A 12,822-nucleotide genomic window follows, 5' to 3' on the forward strand; every position below is an offset into this window, starting at 1 on the left:
ATTTTTTTGTTTGAAATCCTGTTTTAAAAGAGATATAAGTCTGTGGGAAGCTGTTAGCAGGTCCAGGTAGAAGCAGAACAAAACCGCATCATTTTTTTCCCCACAGAAGTCTGCGTCGAAGGACAGAAAGGGAATATCCAGCACTCGTGATGACGAGGCAGAAGAAACTCACCGTGGCAGAGTTACATGAGTGGAGCCTACAGGAACGATCTCCATCGACTTTCCCCAGAATTTGTTCTTACACCTCACATCTACAAAAACAAACATACGAGTTACCAATGGTCCTTGGAAAAGCTATTTTATTAAATCAAAAGTGACTTTGAATGGATGAGGACGGACGTCAGCACCTTGCCAGAAGACAAAGTTTTTGGACTCTGCGTGGCAAGCTGAAATAGGAGGGTGATGGCTGACCTGACATCGCAGAGAGGAACACAGTTTAATTCACATGTCATGTCACACAAAGAATGGCCTGTCCTTTCAAAAGGTGCGAATCTGTCTTATTCCTTCTGGGTGAACGAGCCGGTTCAGTCTCATCAGTGAGTACACACACTGGGCTTGTTGAAGCGTTAATCAAAAAAACCCTGAAGAAACTCGCGCATACCTGCTCGGCGACGAAGCGAAATCCTTTGTCCGGCCGATCGCATTCATACGTCTCCCCTAAAACGGGATTGAAAGGCTTTCCTCCCGTTCTGTAGTAGCTGGACGCATAGCCAGAAACAACAAACGTGGCAATGTACATCTGCAAAAACAGAAAAAGTAAAAGAGAAACAAGAAGAATTTATGTGTACTGTGTAAGTTTTATTATAAGTAGAAAGCAGCACAGTCATTTCTCGTATATTGTTTGTTTTAAGTGTCCAAATGGGTTAGTTCAAACCCCATTTTGAATCCTTGTAGTTCTATTATATTCTTCTTTTTTTACTACAATGAGCAGATTGATTGAATAAATGCATAATCCATAACTCCTTGTTGTTCCTTTTGTTTGGTTTACCAGTCGTTTTGCCGCCGACTGTTCTGCGTGCATGACTCCTAAAATAGACGCCTGCGTTTGCACTTTAAAGGCTTTTCGCATTTGCTTTAGTTTAACGTCTCATTTACGTTTGTAAAACCTGATATTACAGTTTTTATTCCTGCGACTCTCATACAGATATGTAAGATGACTTACAGTGATCGCATGAGGAAAATGTTCCAAATTCACAAAACATATATTTCACATTATTTATCATGTTTTCCCATGTGTGAATAACTTGTTCGCATGTGGTTCTTCTGTAAAGGAAGCTGAGAGGTGACATTTACACAAAATCATGTGGTGTTCTTGCTGAAAACCCTTCTGACTGATCGGGGAAGCTAACAGCAGCTCTGTGTTGAAACTGTTCAGCTGTCAGTGAAATTAGTTTCATCTTTCTGATCGTGAAGCTGTGTTTGAAAGCATGCTATCCACGGTCTAAAACGTAATTTCCTGCTGATATTAACTGCGTTGCAGTTTAGACTAATTGCAGGAAATTTATTCACACATTTGTTGACGTTAGCTGGATGAGAAAATCCACTAAATATGAAGCTACAGCTAAGGTAACAGACAGCTTAGCTTAGCATAAAAGCAAAACAATTAGCTAAACAGCAACGTTCACTTAAGATTTATAATATGTGTTTCGTGTAGAAATTAAGCAGTTTTACATGTCTGTTAGAAATGGTGTTATTAACCATCAATTAAATGGAAATCACTGGTCTGTTCCAGATGTTTCTGTTCAACTTCTGAGCTCATTCTCAAAATATTCAGATTGATTTTAAAAACAACCTTTAAGTCATACTGGAGACATGAATTTAGGGACTTTATAAGGAATGTGATGAGAAGCATGTGATTGTGTCATGATCTGGTGTGGAAGGACCAAGATGGCAGCGGTGCGGCTTTACAAATTTAACAGAAAAGTCCAACAAAAGGAGGCTGAGGCAAAACGGTCTTCAGCAAAATGCCATGGCGCGGAGCAAAAACAGCGTGGAGCAAAACAGCATGGTGCATGGAGCAGCAAAGAAGTAGGACCAGGGAGAAACCAACACCAGAAACAGACACCATGAGAGCAAACCCATGACAGATTGTATACTGTACTTCATTTTGAGGACCCATAGCTGATTGAGCCATTAAGGCTACATCATTTTTGTGTATTAATGTGATTTAAGTTAATATCAAGTGCGTGGTCGTTACTTCTCCCTTGTCTTTGATCTAAAAGAGATTTCCTGTTTTTAAAAGAAAGTCAAAAAACTAAATTAATTTTTAGTGGAAAAAGCCTAGAAAATATTGTTCTTCTTCTTTTTTTTTGGCAAGAAAGGCCTATTTTTGTTGCTTAGACAGAATATTTATTGTTTTCTCCTTGTTTTCTGTTTTTTTTATTTTGCTTATAGACCAGAAATGAAACAACACTGTAAATTTTAAATCTGGGGATCTGGCTGGTCGTTCTGGTACAAGAAGAAACAAAACAGAACCGTCACTTACAGCTTATATTTCATTTTCCACTCAAAACTGTCGTCACGCTGCTTCCTTAACAGCTTATATCAGACGAGACTCAGAGTTCTTAAAGTTAACAACTGGTCTTTGGGCCCATAAACAAATAAAATAACGAGAAATGTGCCACCTCACCATGCGCTCAAATGGGTCGTGTGTGTCGGCAGCCCTGTCCAGCAGCTCGCTGTACTCCAGCTCCTCGCAGAGCCTCTGCAGGGTGTTGACGGGCTCGTTGAGATGCACGGGCATCGCCACCTTGGACAGGTCTTTGCCGATGTTGTTTCTGAGGATGTTCCACAGGCTGACGGTGTTGTTGTTCGGACCGGGCGACGGCAGACAGGACCGGCGTCGACACAAGACGGCGCCGTCTTCTGAACCGGATTCGGACATGGGAGACGCGCACAGAAGTTCGGTGAGGGGAAGTGCGTGGAAACAATCAGGTTTAATTAATCAAAGCTTGAATAAAATTCCCATTAAATGTACCTAAATTTGGTCTATCACCTTCTGTCTCGTTGCTAAAATTATCCATGGAAATGTTGTCACTAATGTCACTGATGTATGAGTCATCTTCCGATACCTAAAAAGAAAAAAGACATTCAATCTGTATTTTGCAGATATTAGACACATTTTTAATAGGACTTGCATTGAAAAGACTGGGCAGGTCCTTTTCAAAATCCTGTCAACATCCTGTCAACATCCTGTCACGTCAGTTGTGGTTTTAATAAATAGAGATGAAGGATCTTTTAGCACCTGGTGACACAGTTGCACCTTGGCTTGCTGTATTTTTAGATTAAAGCGATCAGCTTCTATTCTCACACCGCTCAAGCTGCCGTTTCATCTGACGTGCAAGAGAAGAAGAAAAACATTTGTTTCATTAACAAATGGTGAGGATTTAGGACCTCATAGTGTCATGAAAACTTTTCTTCCTCATCACCGAACTGTCAGAAACTGCTTAAAGTGTAAAACGGTTTGCAGAGAGAAAAATCTTTAGGGTATAAATTAATCAATAAACTGATGATCTCGTTCCAGTTCTCGCAGCTGTTTTTGTCGACAGCAGAGCTGACTCAGAACATCCGAGTTAGTCGTGATTTCACCAACCAGCAAAAAAAAGCAGCCCAGCTGTTTACCTCGTTTTCAGAAGAGCTCGCAGACAACAGAACCTCCTGGGCGTCGAAGAACTCGGACAGAGACTCTGCAATCGAAGCTCTGCTCTCGTTGGACACCTGATGCACGAGAGGGTGGGAGTCGTCCGCAGAGTCCTGTTTCTGCGGGGAACAGAGTCCACAGTCACAACCAGCCTCTGGTAGGTCTGGAGTGGCGACCGCTGCGTCTTTCAGGACAGATTTTTGCGTAAAAGTGCACACATTTTTGACACGGAACATGCAGGGGAAAACAGAATATCACAGACTTTAATTGTAACCAAACAGAAGATGTCACTTCAGTCTTTATATTTGACTTCTGGGATAAAAACACAAAAATCTGCAGCTTGTCTTCGACAAATTAGCAAAAACATGCAAAAAAATAAAATAAAGTTCAATCCAACACACAAACGTTCACATTTTTGGGTCAAAATGAACAAAAGGTGACGATTTGTCTGTGGATGACAGCTAAATTTACAGATTTTAATTTATCAATCAAATGTCCCTGGTAACATTATGGGCTTGAAAACACACCTGAACATCTGACGTGCCTACGGACATCAAGGCTGCAATTATGCTAAATTAAAAGTGAAGTTCTAATTGACGTCCAAAGCCAGATTTAGATGTTTAATCCAAAACTGTGAGTAGTAAATAAATCTTGAACTTGAAACCTGTGTGAAACTGTGCCTAATTCATACTAAACTGTTGTCTTTTTTGTTGTTTTCTTTAAAAACACAAATTCAATTAGTCGTTTATATTGTCTTATAAAACCTTCCTGCCAGCGGCGCGTTAAACAAAACTGCACTTTGTTTTCACCGTTCAATACAAATGTACAAATATGTCTTCAAATTGACCACAGTCATCTCCTTTTTCAACTCTTAAGTGAACAAAGTGCTTAAGTTTAAACGCCTCTCAGTGTGTTTGTGATCGCCCATATAGAGGAAATGCAATTCATGTTCTCCGTTTTTACTTGCAGCGTGAGTCGGACTCATCCGGTGTAGATGAGAGGGTGTAAGCACACCTCTATCGTTCTGTGGCCAATTCTGGACATCGTGGGATTAAAATAAAGACAGAGGCAACAATAAGACTCATGATGGGATGGGATGTGGGGAGGTGGGGGGTGGGGGGGATACCAAGCCACTGCATTCCTGCACCCACCTGCACAGGGGCAGTGAGGTTTATCAGTGTGGGCTCTACGATGTGGGACTCGGCGTGAATCTTGCTCAGGCGCTCTCTCAGCTCAGAGTTCTGGGCTAAAGCCTGGAGAGACAACCGGCGTGGACACTGTTTACGGCACACGGCCTAAAAAAAGCTGCCTCAAAGCACCAAACACTCCTCTTTAAACTGAAGCTGTGTAATTTGTTTGTTACTGGCTCCATGTTGGTGTGGGGAGCATCAGTAGCACCCTAATCTGGAAACACAAGAGTAAAATTTGTCACTTGTAACTGTTAGCTCCTTACACCAACACACTGCTGGCTGCATGACAATAAACACGTGCAATCAGAGACAGAGAATATTAATGATAATAAAAATATTAAAAAGCCTCTGGGTGGGCGGCAGCAGCCACAGGAAACATGGTTCTGTTCCGGTGGGCTGACGTCACACCAGCAGCCCGTGCAGTAATCCCACTAAAAGGCTCATCAATGTATCACGCCTGACAAGAGGCGTGGGAGGAACACAGAAGGTGGAGCATACCTGACCCACTTCTTCCTCTGACTGAAAGCTTTGCTCTCTTTGTGTGTGTGTGTGTGTGTGTGTGTGTGTATATCGCTTCACTTACCGCTGCCAGCGTGTTCCTCAGATTAACGACTTTTGGAGAGGTCGGGGGATACGAGTCGTGATCCACACACTGTTTTAATCTTTCCCTCTCGGATGTGAGCGAGCTCAGGACCAACTTCATGCTCGTGTACACTGAGAGAAGAAGACAAGAAAACGAGGCGACGCGTGAACTGATTTCAGAACAGAGACGATCCAGTTTATCAGCCTCATCCTGTTCACTTATTAAAACGTCTGATTATCCTCACATCCTGTCACATCTCGCAAGAGCTCACAATATCACACGAGATCATGGATATTTACAGGATTCGACCAAAACGGATAACTCTGTCATTTCTCTCGTATGAAAGGCGGTGGGCGATCGGCATTTCTTCATAGGAGGGTCTTTTTATTTTCTGCATTAAATAAAACAAACAGTATTCATGTATTCTCCAGCTTCTTAATTTTAAAATTTACAAAATCTAACAAATAAAAAAATCAGCAGAAGTGGCGGCTTTTCCCAAAACTGTGAACCTGGAACAAATTCATTGTTGTTGTTGTTTCCAGTCCCTCCAGCCATCCATTCATCCATCCATCCATCCATCGAGGTACATCCTGAACCAACCACCAATTGATCACAAGATGTAAATGCAAAGTTTTCCCAAAAGATCTTTGCCAAAGGGGTTGTGATTAAAAAGGTTTCCCCAAAATGCATTTCCTCAAGCTTGTCTTTAGGTCAGCAGTGTCAAAATCCTGGTCCTGGAGGGACACTATCCTGCATGTTTTAGTCGTTTTTCTGCTCTTCAGGAGGTCTTTAAGTTCTGCAGAAGCCTGTTATTCACTCATTTATTCAGATCAGGTGTGTCAAAGCAGAGAAGCAACTAAAACATGCAGGATAGTAGCCCTCAGGGACCAGGGTTGGACATCACTGGTTTAGACCATCAGTAAACCATCAGAAGAGCCCAGAGCATGTTGCTGATCAGCATCCTTTTTGCTAAAACTACAAAACACAACAAAGACCTTTCTTCAGCCATTTTAAAGGCGAACTTCTTTATTTGCTCAACAGATTTTTCTTGAATGAGGGCTGCATGCTGGAAAGAAAGTTGCAGCTTCAGCTAAGCTCGGGCTTTTCTGCATAGAATCTGCACGTCAGGCGTTGTTGAAAACGATCTCCAACCTTTCTCAACAATAACATTTATTATAGCCTGCCCCTCTTATAACTGCTAAGGAGCATCTTGCAGATCTCCACTGGGACGCAGCGCCGAGTTTAATCAAACGGAGCGATTCAAGAGCGAGCATCTTGAGGCAGCCGGTACACAAGGATGGCCTCCATGGACGACAACTCGAAAGCCTTCCTGCTCCAAACACAAACACACTGTCAGGATCGGTGGTGATGGAGAAGAACCCAGAGCGCAGACTCATAATATAAAAGAAACTAATTTAATAAACTAGAAGATAAACAAAAACAAAAGGCTGTTGAGGCAGCAACACAAGACAAAAACTAAATCCAAACGCTAAGCTAGGAACAGAACAACCAGGACAGGAACAGGAACTGACAGAACTGAACAGCGAACATGAACCGGCGGAGAAGTGGAGTAAATGACCGGGTTTTAAACACAAAGGATGATAGGTAAGTGGGCACAGGTGAGTGACAATCATTGCTGACAGGTGGAGGTGGGCGTGGCAGAGAACCAAGTGTAGACTGAGGGTAAATGGAAGATACAAAAACCAGGAAACAGAGACGGCACAAGATGAGACCAACAAAGATAACTAACAAAACATGAACAATAACCTTGAACAGAAACAAGAAAAACACAAAACCTCACAAACACACAAAAACTTCGCCCGGCTTTAGTTAAAACTCACTTCACTATTAGCTGGTTTTAACCTTTAGCTACTGTTCTGATCCTTCAGTTCTGACTGTTTTAACCTTAGCTGTTCAGCTTTTTTAACAAATTAAAGTAAAATCATTCTGCACTTAGTATTTATATCATATTGTCACAGAAAAGGCTATTTTTTTTCTAGTTTCTAAATTATGACTTAGTATGTCATACATTTGAGATACTATCTCATAAATATGACTTAGAGAATTGTTTTTCTCCTCAGTGGCTAAAATGGGCTTCCCTGTGAATGTAATAATGAAAAAAGTCTTTTATACTTTTAGCACAAATCTTCAGTTTTTGTAGATTGGATCCATATCTCTGGTGAGTGCCGAGTATTGTTTTCAGGGCAAACAGCCAGAAAGGGAAGTGAGCCAAAGTGTTTTTCAGAGCTGCAGTTCTCTCAGTTGTCTCCTCCTGACTGACAGGTTCAACAGAAAAGGGGCCGAAACGTCTGGAGAAGAACCCTGCACCCGCAGATCCCCGAGCACATCGGCCGGCCTCCGACATGGATTCAGACTGCGAAATAAACAAACAGCTTTGACTCACAGTTGGTGGCGACTCGACAGAAGTCCTCCTGAAGCTTCGCCACATCAGAATGCGAGTCCAGGGACTCGGAGTCGGCCTTTCCGTTGCCAAGAGCTGCGGAGGACAGATTGGGGTTGGAGGCGTGCAGGCGGACAGAGCCAGAGGAGATGCAGCTGGGCACCTGTGGCACAAGCAAGAAGGACCGGCGTTTGAAAAGACTCGGGAGAAATCAGCAAACACAGTTGCACTTTATGGCTGATTTTATTTTTACCTGCAGAGTTGTTTTGGTGTCCTTATTGTAGGTCTTATGGCGCCACTTCCTCTGGAGTCTTTTCTCCTTTTTGGGGCTGTCAAATGTGGACGCCTGGCGGACAAAAGAAAACACGAAAAGAAACAGGTTCTTTCTTCGGCCACAGATAATTAAACAGGAGCGAGGTACTGTTCCAGTACTTCTGATTTGAATGGCAGAACATACAGCTGGTGTCTCATCTAAATGTGTCCTTGTCTCTGACCTGCAGCGCTTGGATTGACGGGGCAGAGTAGGTGCGGTGAAGAACTTCCATGTTCTGCAGCAGGTGGCTCAGCTCAAGCAGGTGGGCCTCGCAGACCGACAGCTCTGGAAAAAAGAGACTTTGAATTACTTTGTTTCATGTGCTATAATGACATGAAATGTAATTTTCAAAGACACGAATAAGCTAAACTATAAAAATAAATATTTCTGTGAAAATGAAGAGTGAACGCTGGGAGCTGAATAACTGCTGAAATTTACTAAAGAAGCTGAGAATGGGTTTTATTAAAGCTAAAGGAAGCAGAACACTAGGTAGAAGCTAAAAAGAGAAAAACAGTAGCTAAAAGCTAAAAGAACAAAATGCTAGTTATGAGCCAAGAGTAGCAAAAAGCTAGATGGAAAGTAAAAGTAGCAAAATGATCGGTAAAAGAAGCAAAAACGTCGAGAAAGAAACAAGATCTTTGAAGGAACTGAAGAGATCTCAGTGTCTGTCTGTGGGGAAAATATCTGTAAATAAAGTGAAATATTTTGAAAAAGTTACAAAACCCCAAAAGTCACAGCACCCATCTCCTGAAAGTGCTGAATGTTCTGATTTATGAGCGGCTAAAACAACACAAAGTGTGCAGAAGTAGTTAGATTGCAAAACACATGCTGAAAAATAAAAAACAGTTGTGCGAATGCCGAGTCAGCACTTACACAACGAAGTAGCGGCTGACGCATGTATGTGTTTACAGACTCAGTTCAGCTGCTGCTAAGAAACCTCCACAAAACGCAGCTTCAGGAAAATTTCAGCTTCAGAGAAAACCTTTGGAGGTGGAGGTGTCTGACCGTAAAGAGATTTCATGTGTAGAAGAAGCGAAAGTTAGCTACAGTGATGTCAGCCTCATTATAACAAAATGTCTGCTTTTTGTTTACAAATCAAGGCCTGAGCTGCTGGCAAAAAAAGAAAAAAGGAAAAACAAAACAAAAAGTTGGCTAAAAGTTTCCGGTTTCAGAAAGCCACGGCTTCTCCCCGAGCAGCCAGACGAGCCTCTAACAGCTCATCAGCAGAACCCTAATGAACGAAAACCGAGACAAACTCTGCATCAGTAATCAGCAGCTTCCTCTGTTTAATCACACCGCCATGCCAGACTTATCTAACAGATGTAATTACTGCAAAACCAAAGATAATGACTGTTAAAAGAACATACAGCAAAAAACAAAAAGCTAAACTCGTTAAGGTCGGATGTTAGACGTTCATTGGCTCCAACAAACCTTTTATAAAACCTCAAACACTTTGGAATCCTCCTCCTTGATGCTTAATTATTTAGATAGATTTATCTTTATTACTATCTTTTAAAATCCGCATCGAAAACATTTTCCTCAGACAACCTTCAGAGGCGGTCCGGATCCAGGTTTTATTGATCAGAATGCTGTTTCTCTTTGGTTTAATGTTTGTTCTGATTGTTTTTGGACCTGCTGCGGTCCCTGTTATGCTGTAATTAGCTGCGTCAGTCAGAGGACTACAGACTGAGCTTTCTGTTGCATTATATTCTCTTAAATGAACACAGCGGAGATGATTAAATCACGGTGGGGTTGTGCAGAAAACAGCTGGCAGAAACAGGCTGATCCACCGAAACACAAAAATGATGTTGAGGTAACGTTTAATGTGGTAGTAGCTGAGTGTCCCCTCCAAACAGATCCTCTAAATGCGAACAGATTGTGAAGTTGTCATGTAAGGTGTTGGGGGATAAGCATTCCTTCAAGGAAGAAATGCACAAAATAGGAATATAACTATCTAAATAAAAGAAGTAGGTCTTCTGCGTCACCTTTAGAGCATTTGTCCATGTCGTCAGAGGACTGGAGCCAGGCCGTGACCTTGGCCTGGCTGTTGGAGCTTAACGGGAACGCTCCCCCAGGATGCACTGAGGACTGCCTTCGGATGGATAAGCACTGCAGGAGCAAACAGACTCAAAGTTCAGCCTCCCCTAAACAAAAACAATTCGCCTCCCATCATAACATCTTCAGCTTGCAGGTGAAACATCAACGGGACAGACGGGGAGGCTTTACAGAAACCACAGGGTTTGGAGCTGTGTTACCCTTCTGATAGGTGGCCCCTCGGCTATGCCGGGGGAGTTGGGGGAGGGGTAGAGGGGGTAGAAGAAGGCTTTCTCATTCGGGCACGTGATGATCTCGTTTTGCCGATAGACCCGGTGGTGGCGCAGCTTCGAAACCCATTTGTCGAACAGCTCCGGTGACTTGATCTGGGGAGGAACGAGCACAAGGTCAGGTGGCATTCCCAAAGACGGCGCCTCGCACAAACGACACGCGCTGGTACTCTTTGAAGGGACGCATGTCACCCCCCTCCTGCTTTCATGGCAGCGTTTTAGACTAAACATCGTTGACAGCTAAGGTTGATCGTCACCTGGTGCTGACAGGTGATGATCAACCCTAATGTTCACTTCAGTTTGGAGATTTTAAAAGAAGCAATCTCGTCTTTTCATCTCGTGGAAGATGTTTTTATTATTCATCAGTCCTGCGGCTTACCTTCAGGTGATAGATATTCTCCTCGGCATCAAGATCGATACACTTGGCTTTCTTCTTAATGGCCATGACGGAGAGCCCCACGTCGATGCAGCCGTGTAGTTTCCCTTTGTCAATCTGCACAGATTATTCTAACCCTGTTAGACGGACCGGTGTACTCGTGCCACAGGGTGCTGTCTTAGAAATGGAACAATCATTCTTTCATTGCCTCTGGCATCTCAAGGATTTCTGCACGGCCGAAATTTCTTAAACGTGAGACCGACAGGTCAAATGGAGTGCGATTTGTATCAACAAGAGTGAGAGGAAATAGGGAAGAGATTTTCAGCAGCGATAGAAGAAAATTACACAACTCTTTATTATTATCTCACTGACAAGCTCTCCCCTGATGTCCTTTTGTACTCACGTCAGCGCTGCACTTGCCATATTTCAGGATGCCCTTATCGAGGACGAAGTATCTCTGCAGGGAGGGGAAGAACAAACAAAAACAAAACAAATGAGATGCAGCTGGAATGATGTGCAACGCTCCCGACAGCAGTCTGTCATAACTCTGTGATCATGACAGAACAAAAAAAAGAAAAAAAAAGAACCTCCCCGACAATGTTTCTAATTAATTTATCCTTGGTGAGATATTTGTCATCCCAGACTCCTCTCCTGTATCCGTCTCCTTTCATTACTCCTCCTCTCACTCAGATGCAATCTTTCTCCCCCGCTCCATTACAAAGATGTAATTCTTTGGGGGCTGTTACTGTACATCAGGAGGATCAGGCCGGTGAAAGCCCCGAGACCTGACTTAGAAGTCGATACTAAACGTATCGCGAGCGACGGGCCATCAGCTAATGCATCTGAGTGGAACGCTGAGCTATCCAAGCATCATCTTCCCAGGAAAAAGCTTTCAGACGGAGCGGAAACAGGCGCTGACCCGGGGCCACGGGGTGACTCGCCTGCGGGTGAAACTGCAGGAGCTCGTTCAGTCGGTCCGAGGCACAGGCCAGCCGTGTCAGCAGGTTTAGATAAAGAAGGGTGAAAATTGTGCAGTTGTGTTCATTTTTTTTCCCACCTTGTGCCAGCCCTTCATGGGCCACTTCCTCCTCTTCAGCATGAAGCCTTCCTGTTTCTGGGGCTCCGAGACGTTGCTGAAGCCCGCACGCAGGCCCTCCACTATTTCCCAGCTGTCCTGCAGGCACACACAGGGCACGACTCTGAGGTGACGCAAAAACACTCATGTGCATCAAAAATTACACCCAACAAATTAAATACGTAGCATTTTTAAAGAAATGTGTGTCACCATTCACGACACATTCATTTTGGTCAAATCTTGAAAATACTGTGATGCACGAGCGGATGCAATATTGTCAGATCTTTTGCAATTTGTAAACATGTAGAGTATGTGTTGGGGGTGACTCTCAGCTACTACCACACCAAATTTTAGCTCAAAATGTGTAAAACTGACTGAGTTATTGCCATTGTTGTGTTTTCTATCCTTGTTTAGCTCTGGCAGCCATCTTGAATCTGGTTGGCCTCAAAAGGTAATCAGTTGTAGACGTACATCTAATGATTGTTTTCTAAAGGTTTTATTAAAACCTGCCCGGAGATTCATGAGATATTCTGCTAACAGATCAATCATGTCGGCACCAATTGTTATTGGCAGAGATTAAAACAGATTTTGTTTGATCATTTAGGGATTGGAGTATAGGCTGGGGGTGACTCTCAGCTACTACCACACCAAATGTTAGGTAAATATCTGTAAAATTGACAGAGCTATAGGCATAGTTGTGTCCGCTAATGTTAATTAGCTGTGGCGGCCATCTTTAAGTGAGTTTAGCCTGAAACTAAATCAGCTGTAAAGGTGCAACCAGTGATCACTTTCTGAGAATTTCATTAAAATCCGTCCAGTGGTTCATGAGATATTTTGCTAACAGACGGACACAGGTGGTTGAGACATGCTGCTTCACTTCCATCTGGGGTCAATCAGTCAGCTGGGGGAGGGGGGGGGGG

General features: G+C 43.1%; 1 protein-coding gene across 7 annotated transcripts in view; it reads right to left on the reverse strand.

The window, feature by feature from the left end:
* osbpl3b (oxysterol binding protein-like 3b) overlaps positions 1 to 12,822 on the reverse strand; it is a 39,190-nt gene that overhangs the window by 5,074 nt on the left and 21,294 nt on the right. Inside the window, exons 3-18 of one of the 7 annotated variants that reach the window (XM_017426590.3) lie at positions 11,885 to 12,001; positions 11,231 to 11,284; positions 10,831 to 10,944; positions 10,383 to 10,547; positions 10,113 to 10,236; positions 8,309 to 8,412; positions 8,068 to 8,160; positions 7,818 to 7,977; positions 5,414 to 5,544; positions 4,792 to 4,893; positions 3,622 to 3,759; positions 2,996 to 3,071; positions 2,630 to 2,862; positions 602 to 739; positions 348 to 411; positions 173 to 251 (exon numbers count right to left, since the gene is read on the reverse strand). In XM_017426590.3, the coding sequence (XP_017282079.1) occupies positions 173 to 251; positions 348 to 411; positions 602 to 739; positions 2,630 to 2,862; positions 2,996 to 3,071; positions 3,622 to 3,759; positions 4,792 to 4,893; positions 5,414 to 5,544; positions 7,818 to 7,977; positions 8,068 to 8,160; positions 8,309 to 8,412; positions 10,113 to 10,236; positions 10,383 to 10,547; positions 10,831 to 10,944; positions 11,231 to 11,284; positions 11,885 to 12,001 (1,892 nt within the window). Of the gene's footprint in view, positions 1 to 172; positions 252 to 347; positions 412 to 601; positions 740 to 2,629; positions 2,866 to 2,977; positions 3,072 to 3,621; positions 3,760 to 4,791; positions 4,894 to 5,413; positions 5,545 to 7,817; positions 7,978 to 8,067; positions 8,161 to 8,308; positions 8,413 to 10,112; positions 10,237 to 10,382; positions 10,548 to 10,830; positions 10,945 to 11,230; positions 11,285 to 11,884; positions 12,002 to 12,822 lie in introns of all 7 variants that reach the window. The other 6 variants (XM_017426589.3, XM_017426586.3, XM_017426585.3 and 3 more) reach the window with 6 other exon arrangements.

This window comes from Kryptolebias marmoratus, linkage group LG16 (genome assembly GCF_001649575.2).
Source record: "Kryptolebias marmoratus isolate JLee-2015 linkage group LG16, ASM164957v2, whole genome shotgun sequence".
Classification (NCBI taxonomy): Eukaryota; Metazoa; Chordata; class Actinopteri; order Cyprinodontiformes; family Rivulidae; genus Kryptolebias; species Kryptolebias marmoratus.